Source organism: Mus caroli, unplaced genomic scaffold, assembly GCF_978045245.1.
Source record: "Mus caroli unplaced genomic scaffold, Mus_caroli_1 scaffold_5, whole genome shotgun sequence".
Lineage (NCBI taxonomy): Eukaryota > Metazoa > Chordata > Mammalia > Rodentia > Muridae > Mus > Mus caroli.
In genome coordinates this window covers 37,661,914-37,674,743 of record NW_028227260.1, presented here as the reverse complement: position 1 = coordinate 37,674,743, position 12,830 = coordinate 37,661,914, and the positions used below count along the sequence as shown (strand labels likewise).

General features: G+C 45.8%; 1 protein-coding gene across 1 annotated transcript in view; it reads right to left on the bottom strand.

The window, feature by feature from the left end:
* Pcdh19 (protocadherin 19) overlaps positions 1-12,563 on the bottom strand; it is a 100,639-nt gene extending 88,076 nt beyond the window's left edge. Inside the window, exons 1-3 of the mRNA XM_021153647.2 lie at positions 8,737-12,563; positions 5,747-5,887; positions 4,736-5,063 (exon numbers count right to left, since the gene is read on the bottom strand). Coding sequence (XP_021009306.1) covers positions 4,736-5,063; positions 5,747-5,887; positions 8,737-10,883 — 2,616 coding nt within the window. The 5' untranslated portion in view covers positions 10,884-12,563. The remainder of the gene's footprint in view (positions 1-4,735; positions 5,064-5,746; positions 5,888-8,736) is intronic.
* Positions 12,564-12,830: the final 267 nt, after the last annotated feature.

The following is a 12,830-nucleotide window of genomic DNA, read 5'->3' as shown; positions in this document are numbered from 1 at the left end:
TTCTTTCTTTCTTTCTTTCTTTCTTTCTTTCCTTTATCTGCCATAACATGGCCATGAATTCAGACATTTCCTGCCACAAATACCCCTGTTCTGCAGCTTCTTCCTCTGCTACCTTACAACTTAAAAATCTGTTTCACAAACAACTGGAGTAAAACAAGCAACACACACACACACACACACACGTTTCACATCAAAGATGCTATAGTTTTCCACCAAATGGTTTCAAGTGAAAAAAGAAAAGAAAAAAGAAAACGAAAATTCAAGATTGAGGGTAAGCCAAATCAGAAAGCCCTTGCATCTCTATAGACATTATGGACATTTCCCTCATGCAGAATTGTCAGCCTCAAACCATTCAGCATCTAAAACTAAAATTTGAAAATGTCTCACAAAACATTAAATGTATTTGGACCATTCAACCATGCTGAATGTGAAAAGAGACAGACTACCCAAATCTCAATTCTTTATAGGAAAAACATGAGCTCTATTTGCTCCTTCTAATGACCAGAGCCCCTACTGAGCAATAGGGCAATACAAGAATACTAATGTACAAATGAGTAATATACTTTAGCACCCATAAGCACCCACTATTCCTGCTTCCATTTACATAATATCAGACGGAATAAAAAAATACCTGGCACATTAAGGGATTCTCAGAAAAAAATCAGAAAAATATTACCAAACTAAGAAAACCTAATATATTTCTTCTTTTCAATTTCCTTTCTTTTTTTCTTCTGTTCTCTCTGTCTCTGTGTGTATCTCTCTGTCTCTGTCTCACACACACACACACACACACACACACACACAGCTACACACACAATCTCATTTACAAATAAACTCTCTAAGCTATATAAACGAGGATGCCAAAGAATGTGAACCTCACCTTTGAAGTTAAAATATTTAAAAGGTACAAGGCATCACTAATTCTACAAAAGCCTTCTGCAAACAGTAAAGACACCTTCCACTCTACCTCCTCACATTTGTATACAAAATCTTAAAATTGCTGTGGCTGACATCCCAAGCAACAGCAGAAGACAGAAAAATATTCATTTTTCATTCTATAGGAGGCTATCTCTGCAGTACAAGAAATTCCAATTTTCTAGACCAGTGCTCCAATCCCTTTACCTAACCCCACCTAAGCACATTCAACACCACGCTTCCAGGTCCTTATACCTGACACCATTCAAAGGTAACTAGGTTTACAGACTTAAAAAAAGAAGTCACCCCCAAGAATAAGGGTAATTAGTGGTAGAGCACTTGACTAGCAAGCACATAGCTCTTGGTTTGAGCCACACCACCTAAACAAAAGCCACCTTTATTCAATTCAGCTCCAAGCCTAGATAGCTCAGCAGCAAATTTACATAAAAATGATATCAGGGTTGCCTTGGAAGGAGAAATACTAAGTAGCATGCAAAGGAACAGGTGATTAAGGCTATCTTTGTGTTGCCTCCTTAACAGTTGAATCCTTTGAATGATCTTGGCTCCCCAGCTACACTGTGAACACTCTGAAAGCAGAAGTTTCTGTCCTCTTACACGTATTTGGAATCTCCAAGCTATCTGCTACACAGCTGCGGACATTGAACATTATAAAAGTACTTAATAATTTGATTTAATACAGTGGTGATCCATTTCAAAGTGAAGTGGAGTTGGAAGGAGCAAGGGGCAAGCACAGTGGTTCTGAGTTGTACTTGTCTAATTACTATTTCAAATAAGCTTTATCACTGTTCAAATAATAAAGAGTGTGTGTCATAAAAGGTAACACAGCAGAAGAATCTAATGGTCCCAATCTGAAGAGAAAGAATGTCACACATCATATGCTTAGGAAAGGGACACCATTCAGAATTAGAATTGCATTGTCTTTTTCTTTTAAGCTTTCTGATGTCAAGGATCAAGTGTTTTATCTTTGCATCACTAACAAACAGCAGATGCAATATTTGGCATGTTCTATACATGCAATAAATGCTAGTGGGTTGAGTTAAATAACAAATAGAAATGGTTTCATGAAATAATATAAAGGATAATTTTAATGCCATAATATGACTTAAGAAAAATTTCCATAGAATCATCTACTTTCTACATCAGAGCATGTATCATTCTGTACTATAATTGCTTCATAAGTGAATTGTTTCTTGGATGGATTAGTTAATAAATGGGAAAATTATAAAGGTAGGAAATACATCAGAGCATTATTATTCTAGGAATTCCATGGCACGGAAGAGTAACATTTAACATCCCACAATGAAGACTACCTGTTTACATGTTGACCTCTTTAGACTCTGCATTCATTGTGGATTTTATTTATTTATTTTTTATTTTTATTTGTTTCTGGAGCTACAGAACATAGAGAAGTATCTTATAAGGAACACACACTCAACAAATGTCAGTTGAATAAAAGCTCAGGGGTTTCTAATAGGAAAGAAAAAGAGAAGTACTGTTTTCCCCATTTAGAACTTAATGATGGATACAGGTTAAATATCTTGGCGGATGCGTGACTATGAACTTTCTAGGATGATGGTCTGGGTAATACACATAAAACCTCAGCCTAACCTTATACACCAGATCAATGCACTTTTGTTGGACAAAGAGGATATCTGGCTTTGAATGTCAGGGAAAGCATCAAAACTAAGACCAGCTTCCTGAAATTCCGTGTTTTCCTGCCCTTAGAGAAACTCAGAAATGACACACCAAGGTATTAGGTGAACCAAGAAATCATAGTTACTGTCTCCCTTTTCTATCACATACTCAATAGATAGCATGGCTCTCTTTTCTCGGGAATTTGAATTGATTGTAAAATGATCATGAAATCTTTAGAATTCGATCCGTTTGTCCACCTCCCTGAACAATAACAAACCAGCAACGGAATACACAATGTTAGCATTTTTCAACTTCATTGTTCAAGGATTACTATAAATCAATAGTCTGGTTACAGCATTGTGTAGTTATTATCTACATAGAACCAGCCTAAATTTCTCTTTGGTCATAGAGACTGGAGAGACATACTCAAGTGAATAGTCCATTGCCAATGGTAATTCTTTAATTTTCAATTAAAACAAAATTCTACCTTTTTAGGGACAGTTGTAAATCACACACTCTTTACAATTCATAATGTTTTATTTTTCCTTGAAAAGTTCCCATAATAATTTACCCATTGTTTTAGATGAAAAAAACAGAGGATCCAACAGGTTTCCATGGTAAAAGGTGACACCTTAATTCAAAATCATGATCTATTTGAATCCACTACAAACCCTTACCTCTCCATATCCATTGCTGAACTATTAGAGGTCCACAGTATCTCTCTAAGTAGTTTATGAGGCCCTAGCAGTGATAAGGGTCATTAATAGTTAGAACTGAATTTACTTGACATAACACTAGACTTTCAATAACTCTTTGTTTATAGAGTTATGTACTCAAAATGCTGGTGCTTTGGCTGAGATGCTCAGTTAAAAAAAGAAAAGGAAAAGAAAAAAAAAACTTCATTTTCCATGCTTTTAATTCTAGTAGGAATTATTTTCAAGGAACTAAGAGATGCAATGAAACAATGTAAATGGCCCTAAGCACCTTTTGCCCTACAAAACTGATACAAACAATATGAGTTCATTTTATGTTCCCATGATTGCCTAGCTATATCAGTCTGAATCATTTCTAAAGGCAGGAAGTACTACTCAAACACTTAAGAAGTACAGAGCAAGAGGCTCTACTCCTCCCTTTCTGTGTGATCTGCTTTCTGGATCTGAGCAAGTTCCTCAGCATCTCTAAATCTTTGTTTTATCTCTCACCAGAGAGGAATCTATCAAGATAAACAATTGTCAGTTTCTAATGAGATGATACCTATACAAATACCCTGAAAAACTGTTGAAGTCCACTTGAAATCTACAGAAATAGCTTTCATAGTGACTAGAAAAAGAGCATGTCTCCCAGTTTTAACAAATTTCCAACCAAAGAGGGACTTAAGCATTTCACAGAAAATGAAACCAACTTAAGGACTTGTTTATAGCCTTCTACAAAGCCTCCTCTTCCCCCAACCTCATCACCATCACTGGCATATCACCCTATCCTCCCAGATTATTTCAATAACCAACAAACATTTGGCCATATTGTGTTTGAAAAAAAAAAAAAAAACCTCCAGGAAAACACCCAAACTGAAGGGAAACAGTTAATTCAAATGCATGGCTGCTTCATACAATATTCATGTTAGTAACAGTTTCAACCCCCTCAACTGTCAAACATTACCAGAATGGCTAAAAACCAGCAATGTGACTTTTAAAACTTTATTGCTTGTATCCTACTGACCATAGTCTCAGCAGGATAGATGGTAGAGAACAAAAGAGCCAAGTGTGAAGTGCCTTTAGGATTCAGAACCACAGAAGGAAAATGAAATGAAAAAGGGATTCATTCATTTTCAATACTGCTTGGCAAACCTAAACTGCTTTAGTCTCCAAGCTGGCAGTAGTGGCTTTTGAGCATGCGTATCTGCAACAGGTGAAGTAATCTTTTACTATGTTGGGACATTATGAAGGCACAGCAAGGCTCAAATCATTTGAGTTCAGATTCCCAACATCACTCCTTACACAAAAGCCCTCTGTGTTGAGTCACTATTCGTCCCAAAAAGGGCTACTAGCAAATGCTGAGTGTGAAAATGGACTTAGACAAGGGATGTGCCTCCAGAGTGTCCCATGGGATAGTAAGCAGCTCTAGAAGATCTGGGAAGACCCCCACCGAACCACTTAGCTGCACTCACCTCAGGCAGGGGCACACCATTGATGATCAGGTCTGGCTGCTGTGGGCCCTGGCTGTTGAAGGAGTGATGGTAGATGTGGCTGGCAGTGGTGTTGCGGGTATTCTGGTTCTCCACATTCAGGAAAGTGCTCTCAGAGCGACGACAGCCCAGGGGCAGTGTCTGCTGGTGGTAGTCGAAATAGTTGAGGGAGGAAGTAAGGGAGGAGCAACTGACAACATTCATCTTGTCTGTCTCCTCCACGTCCCGAGGTACAAGGCGGATGTCATTCTTACTAATTTTTTTCTTCTTACTTGATTTCTTTTGATGCCCATAGGAGTACTCAGCGATTCTATGTGACAGAAAAGGCAGCACGAATAGATAACACCTTCCCAGACCATGTACTGACGAATAAACATTAAGTACCCCAGAGGGTTGCACCCCATCTCTGCTCCAGCTCCTTATTCTGGCGCATTACATCATCGTGTTTCTCCCTGTGTCTTTTGCATGCGAAAACAAGCTGAGGGCCATGAAGTTTGCATATTAAACATACTAACCTCCCGCCTCCCACCAACCCTTCCCAAAGAAAATTTCATATTTCAATTTGAAATTTTTCCTTATGAGTGGCCAGTAAGCAGGGGTGAGGGTGGGGAAAGTTGAGCCTATGGGGGAGAGCATGAAAATGCTCAAATCTGATGCTACCCTGGAACCTAAAGGGAGTACTGGGTAAGGTACAAAGTAAGTGCCAATTTAACAGAAAAGGAGATGGAGGGGATTAAGAAAAACCCTTGCCAATGCCTCCAGGAATTTGCAACGTGGCAAACACCATGAATCAGCTTCCTCTGTCATTAAACTGATCACTTTTAGACTAGAGTATAGGTTCAGACCCTGTCCTCCAAGAGCACCTAACTCTGCTCACCCACACCCTCCTCCCTGCCCTAGCCCAGCTCCCTTCTACTTTCCACCCTTCCCCCTTCTCTCCTAGAGAAATCTGATAGCCAAACCCATTTGAATGAGGGGAAAATGCCTTTTTACCTCTTTCCCCTTAGGCTCACTTTCTCCTCTGCCTTTTTGTCTTGCTCCTCACTATTGGGAGAAACCGAGATGCAATGCAGACACTTGCTGTTTTGTCCTTTTATAAAACAGCCGAGGAGACAAGTGATGGTTAAACAATTACTGCAAAGGAATTTAAAGGTTAGTGCATTCAGCATCCTTCTCCATTCAGGTGTACCTACAAGCAGCTGTGCTGCAACTGGAACATAAAAAGCTCAATTTAATTAACACTGACACAGACCCAGGAACGTGCACCAAAGACACCAAGCATTAAGAGACTTGTCAAAAGAAACACATTAAAAGGTAGTCAGATTTTCAATGTCATGTATTACTTTGCACATAATGATTTCAGCTTATTGTCTGAAAATTCAATCTCTGAGTAATAATCAGCAAAACAATAAGGATAATAAATAATACAGGTTGGACTTTACAAGTGAAAGAATGTGTCTGTATTCTCTCACTTGACAAAGCTAATTTTCAAAACACAAAAAGAGGAGCCCAATACAAGCAGCAATTGCAGATTATCTCACAAGTCTCATAAATGAATGCATTTCAGAACTAGAAAACCCTGCCTAATCACATAGATGCATAGGCTTCTCCTGAACTTTGTGATTCTAAGAAGGCTGAGCAGATGGGGAGTTTGCCTATCTACCCATATCTACCAAGGCAAATTATTGCTCTGTCCCCAGGATCTACCTAGAGATAAGCAATTTATTTTGCCTCACCCTTTTACTTTCTGTCCAGTCTGCCTTGAAATGATGGCAAATTGGTGATACAGAGGCCAAGGGACAGATAAAATCCCCCAAACTTCAGGACTAGGATTACATTTCTTTTCTAATCTGTTTACTGAATCAATGGGAAGTTCTAATCATTTTGTTTACCCATGATGGGTAAGTTTGGCAATGCCCCATCCAATTATTCGGCAGAGGCATTCAATGCATGGCCCATTCTGTATTGACCAATTATTTAATTAAACTGTACTTCACTAATCGCAAGCCATCACAAGGAAGAGTGCTTTATAAAATACACATTTGGGTGAAGTTGGAGAGCACTGAGATTTGCACTTTTTTTTCTCAATTCAAATGCTCTTCCTTGTTTAATGATCTCCCTGGCAAGCTCTCAGAAAGAGTTCTTACTTTTAGTCATATATCACCAAGAAGTGGCAAAGCCTTCAATATCTTTACTTCAAGCTGATTTCTTTTTCATCCTGGTAAGGGTCTTATGCATTTACTTTATGCTGAGAAAATGGCTTAAAAAGAGTCCCCTCTGTCATTATCTCCATATAAATAAAAATTTTATTGAGCCTGCATTTTTCTCCTATAAAAATCGCCAGTGGCTGTCACAGGTTTCAAAGGTAAGAGCAATATTAATTTCCATTTCTCCCATCTGAAGTGACTTGGTACTGAAGGAAAGAAAAGTCATGGCCATTTCACTAGTAACAGGATTAAAGCATTTATGAGGCATTGCAGCTGCTCTTTTATGGCACCTGATTGATATTCATGTGTGGTTAGCATTTGTCTACTAACTTGTGTAATGCAGAGAATAGTAAAAGGGAAACAATAATTGCATGGCTGTTACATATTCAGGGAGCTCTGATTCACAGACGTGTGTATTTCAGATGGTGTCAGATACAAATCGGACCTACAGGAACATATTTTGACTGATTAACATGCAAGCACAGATGGTACGAGATACAGTATGTGTAGGTGTGTTGAAAGTACACACAAGCACACACACACCTTGGCTGGAAATAGCAGCATCATTCATTTTCAGCAAAGTAAAAAAATAAATAAAAATAACTTTTTTCAACTGTTTCGATGAGACACTGCTGGAAAAAAAATATGTGCATTATCCTAAATAGGATTCTAGAAATTCTTAGACTTATTTCTTCAATCAAATTGCAAGGAAGTCTTCAGCAAGAACCTCTAATGTGTTAATCAAGACTTTAAAAATGCTACATTACATGCTATTCAAGTTTCGACTTCTCTTCTTTTTCCTCTCCTCTTGTTTCCCCACCCCCACACACATCCTACACACACTTCAGAGAAACTGTAACACAATAGCCCATAGTGACATCCACTGGTAGGGACCAGATCTTAATGCCACAGCACAGTTCCACATTAAAGGAAAGCATAGCCAACTCCAGAAGATTGCTATTTTTACTGAAACATCTGGATGAAAAGTCTTGTTTCTCATTGGGATGTTTGGTCTTCACACACCAACCAAGCAGATATTTGAAAACATACAGATGCCTGATAGAATTTTACTTTGTATAGCCATATGTCTGGGGACTAGATACAAAACAAGCCAAGAATACACTCAAAACCACTAATGACCTGCTTCCCCTGCACACTGCTCTCTCTCTCTCTTCCTCCTCCTCTCTGTTTCCCATCATAAACTCTCAGAGCTCTCTCTCTCTGAACTATAACCCTACAGCAGGACAAGACAGCTGCCAGTACACCATCCCCTTTCAGCTCTCCTCTGCAAAACACTGGGTTCCAGGAAAGCAAGCCCTCCCAACCATGACCCCATAGAACTTTTGCTACAAATATGAAAATCTGTCTCTCTTGAGCTCTCCTTCCTCTCTCCTTCCTTCCCTCCCTCCCTCCTGCCCTCCCTCCTCTCTCACTCCTTGATTCTCCCTCCTTCCCCCTCATTTTTTTCTACCTTAACTTCACTGGAGACAGCTGTGCAAATTTTCAATGATAATTGCTTTTCTGCTCATCATCATTATGTGACAAAATCCATTCAAACAGTAAATGATTGTCTTCCAGCAAATTGTCAGATCAAAAGAATTGATCAACTTGGACTGTCACAAACTTCTCACCCTCCACAAAGAAGCATTGTGGGTATGCTGCATGCATTTAAATAGGAAACAAAAGCACTGGGGGTTTTAGACCGACCGACTGACACAAATACACATATCTTACTCACTCAAAACACAGAAGAAAAGAAAGAAAACTTGGCTCTACCTGCAATTGTAGGTCCGGATCTCTTTGTTGTCACGCTTGCATTTGATTGCCACGAAGATCATAGTGACAAAGAGAATGCCCGCAATGGAGCCCAGAGCAATAATGAAAATCAGGGATAAGTTCACAGAGCCCATTGACTCTTGGGCATCAAGAGCTGGGGACAGGTATATTAGGACAAGGGCAGAAGCAGAGAGCGATGTCTTGCCATGGTCATGGGCCACCACTATAAGCTCATAGGAAGGCTTGGAGTTCTCATTAAAGGTACGAGTGGTTCTGACTTCTCCATTGACCTGGTCTATTTCGAAGAAACCTCGGTCACCTTCTGTCATGTCATAGGTGACTCGGCCATTTTCGCCCTCATCATAATCGTCTGCCTTAACTACAGTCACCAAATAGCCTATGCCGGAGTTTCGAGGAATGTAGACCTCAGCAGTGCCATTGATCAGAGGTGGGGCAGTGATGACCGGGGTATTGTCGTTGACGTCCAGGATAATGACTCTCACCGTGGCATTGCTTTGCAGGGAGGGCAAGCCGCCATCCTTGGCCAGGACCTTGAATTCAAACGCCTTGGTCTGCTCATGGTTAAAGGAACGGAGCGCATAGATGTCACCAGAGTTGGGATTGATTGAGACATAGGTGAAGACTGGCATGTCTCGCACCTGTGATGGCACAATTTGGTAGGAGACACTGCCATTAAGACCCATGTCAGGGTCGCGGGCAGACACTGAGAGCAGATAGGCGCCAGGAGTGTTGTTCTCCTGTACAATGACTTGGTAGTAAGGCTTAGAGAAGTGTGGGTGGTTGTCATTCTCATCTGTGATTCGCACAGTGAACGACTTGGCACTCTGCAGCATAGGCACACCGCTGTCTCGAGCCTGAATAGTGAGATTGTACTGGTCATGCTGCTCTCGGTCCAGCCTCCCATCCACAAGAATAGTGGAGAAGCTCTCATACTCCTGCAGTCGAAAGGGGACATTGCCCAGCAAGCGGCACTGCACACGTCCATTGAGCCCGGAGTCGCGATCAGACACCCGAACCAGGGCAATCACATAGCCCGGGGGGGCGCTCTCGCTCACCTCCACGAGCTCGCTATTGACCGACAGGAGGTTGATAATTGGCGGGTTGTCATTAGTGTCGAGTACGCTGACTGTGACTTTGCAGTGTGCAGGGATAGAGTTGGGCCCCAGGTCTTTGGCTTGCACATCCAGTTCGTACACATGGCCCTCTTCATAGTCTAGCGCACCGGTGACGGTGACCAGGCCGCTGTGCGGGTCAATTTGGAAGAGTTCACGGGTACGGTCATTGACATAACCATAGAAGGAGTAGACCACTTGGCCGTTGGTGCCCTCATCTGGATCGCTGGCATTGAGGCGGATGACGGGTGTATTGGGAGGTGAATTTTCAGGCACGCTCACTGAGTAGGTGGACTCGCCAAACACTGGGTTGTTGTCATTCGAATCGGTCACCTTGATGCTGAGGCCAACTGTGCCCATGTGTGGTGGGTCGCCTCCGTCGAGAGCGGTAATGCGAAAGCTGTAATGTGACTGTGTCTCACGGTCCAGGCTCTTCTCCACTACCAGTTCAGCAAAGCGCGAACCGTCACCCCGCGTCTTTATTTCCAGGCCAAACAGCTCGTTGGGCGTGAGCTCGTAGGTCTGCACACCAAAGCTGCCAGAGTCCGGGTCATATGCACTGTCCAGTGGGATGCGGGTGCCGGGGCTGGCTGCCTCGGAGATCTCCAGCTCTATCTGTGCGGCCGGAAAACTGGGAGCATTGTCGTTCAGGTCTTTGATCTCCACCTTAATCACACAGATCTCCATTGAGCTGGACATGACCTCGAGCGAGATGATACACTTGGGGCTCTGGCGGCACAGCAGGTCTCGGTCAATCTTCTGCTTGGTGACCAAGAGGCCCGAGCTGGGGTTGATGTCCACCAGGTGCGGAGCCGAGTTGGACACCACGCGGAAAGCAGAAGCCTGTCGGGGGTCCAGCGCGAAGCCGGCCTCCCGCGCGTCCTTGGCCACATTAGCGATCACCGTCCCGGCGCGCTGCTCCTCTTCGACCGAGTATTTAAGGTTAATCAGGGCAGCCGCCTGCGTCCACAGTACAGCCAGCAGCAATAGCACCGGCAGCAGGAGAGACTCCATGGCTGCGCGGGGCTCTGCCTTGCCTCGCCTCTCCACACCCCTCCGAGACCGACGCCGCCGGCGCTCCAGCTTCCCGCCGGCTCGGGCCGCCTGTTGCGCGCGCCCCGTGGCCCCGGAGGCCGCGGGAGGAGTCCCGCCCAGGGCGGCCCGGAGGCGCGCGGGAGGAACCCGCGCAGGCTCCAATGCTGAGGTTGCAGTGGTCTCAGCAGAGACTGTCTGGGGGGCCGGGGGCTCCGGGGTGCCCAGGGAGCGCCGCGCAGCCCCGAGCCCCCTCCCTCCAGCCCGGCTACTCAGTTTTCCCCTTTCAAAGTTAGCCAGGCGGGACTGGCCGCAGCGGCTCAGGGCTGCGGTTCGAGCCGCGCTCGCACGCCCCAGACGGCCACAAGCAGCAGAGTCGGTAGTGGACTCGGGGCGCGGACGTGGAAGGCTGTGGGGGCGCAGCCTCTCAGGCACTGCCCGACCCGCCGCAGCGCACCGGCACTGGGGCAGGCGAGCGCGCAGTCTGTGCACCTGGCATGCGCAAGGACCTCCCCCCAGCGCGCCCAGCTCACTGCGGAGGGAGCTCCCGCCTGGTACGCACCCTCCGGGATCCGGGGGGGCCCCTCTGGCCTCTTCAAGGCCTGTTGGAGGGAAAGGGGGGATCGCAGGCAGAAGTCTGAGTTCCTGGCAAGATCCGTGGGCTCCCAGGGATTTGGCAGAGCTGGAGGGCTGTCCCGGGGCGGGCAGAGGAAGGGGGAGGGGAGAGATGCGAGAGCACTCTCCCGGGCGCTGAGGTTGGTGTCCGAGGGCGTGGGGTGGGGGGTGCGTCTGCCCAGGATCCGAGGTGGGCGCAGGGTTCCTCCCACAGAGCAGTTGCGGGTCTGCGGGCGTTTATATCTCGGAAATCAAAGTTGCCAACGCAGCCCAGGCCTCCGCCTTAAGTTTCTAAAAACGGGAAGATGGCAATTTGTCCAAGAAATCAAAGTCCTGCTCTTTCCAATTGCCCCGGGGAAGGGGGAGGGGACACGGGGAATGGGAAGGTGAAGAAAGGAAGCTACTACAGTACCGGCCAGAAGAGGCGGGGCTGCAGTCGCGGGCACCCGGGGCTTCTTTGCCTTCCTGGGTTTGGGCTGGGATGTAGCTTCAAGGACCGCAGCAGCCGCCGCTGCCGCCGCCGCCGCCGCCGCCGCCGCCGCCAAAGAAAGCCCTCCTTAGTTCAGCCGCATGTCGTTGGGGTCCGCCTGGGCAGCTGCCAGGGTCGAGGGCTTCTGTCGGCTCCAAAGTTTACTTGCGGGAGCTTCTGGATCCCATCCTCCAGGAGAAGCGCTATCAGCCCTGCTTAGGGCTTCCTCCCTCCCCGGCGCTCGCGCGCTGGGGAGGTCTGTTCGTGGATGTTCGAAAGAGAGGAAGAGTGAGTGTGTGGATGGGAAATGCGAATGTGGAGTATGAGAGAGAGAGGGAGAGCAGGAAGGAATGGGTTTGGGGTGGGAGGTTTCGGGTCTCAGATGAATCGGCTCAGCTGGAAAGCCAGGGAGGACACTGCGCCGCAGCCCGCGAGGGGCTAGGGAAGTGAATGCCAGTGCCCTCTGGGCAAGCCGGGCATGGTGAGCGGTAGCTGGTGCTGCCGTCTGCACCCGCTCGCCCGTCTCCCCTCTCAGCCAGCCGCTGCCGCTACTGCTGCTGTTGCTGCTCCTCCTCCCGATGCCGCAAACTACTGGCCACAGAGTCTGGAGAGAGCCGGAGAGAGCCCGAGCTGCCGAGCCCGGCTACGCCAGGCACTAGCCAATCAGCGCGCAGCCAAGAGGCTCCGGTCTTGGGGCGGGACCAAGGCGCGAGGTGGGGGGGGGGGGCGGGGGAGGCGGGGCCAAGAGGAAACTTACACACTGGCCCAACTGAGTAGAGTACCCTGAACTGCAGAGCCCCTGCGGGAGTGGGAGTAAGGGGGGTGGGTACCTGACTGGCCTGGGA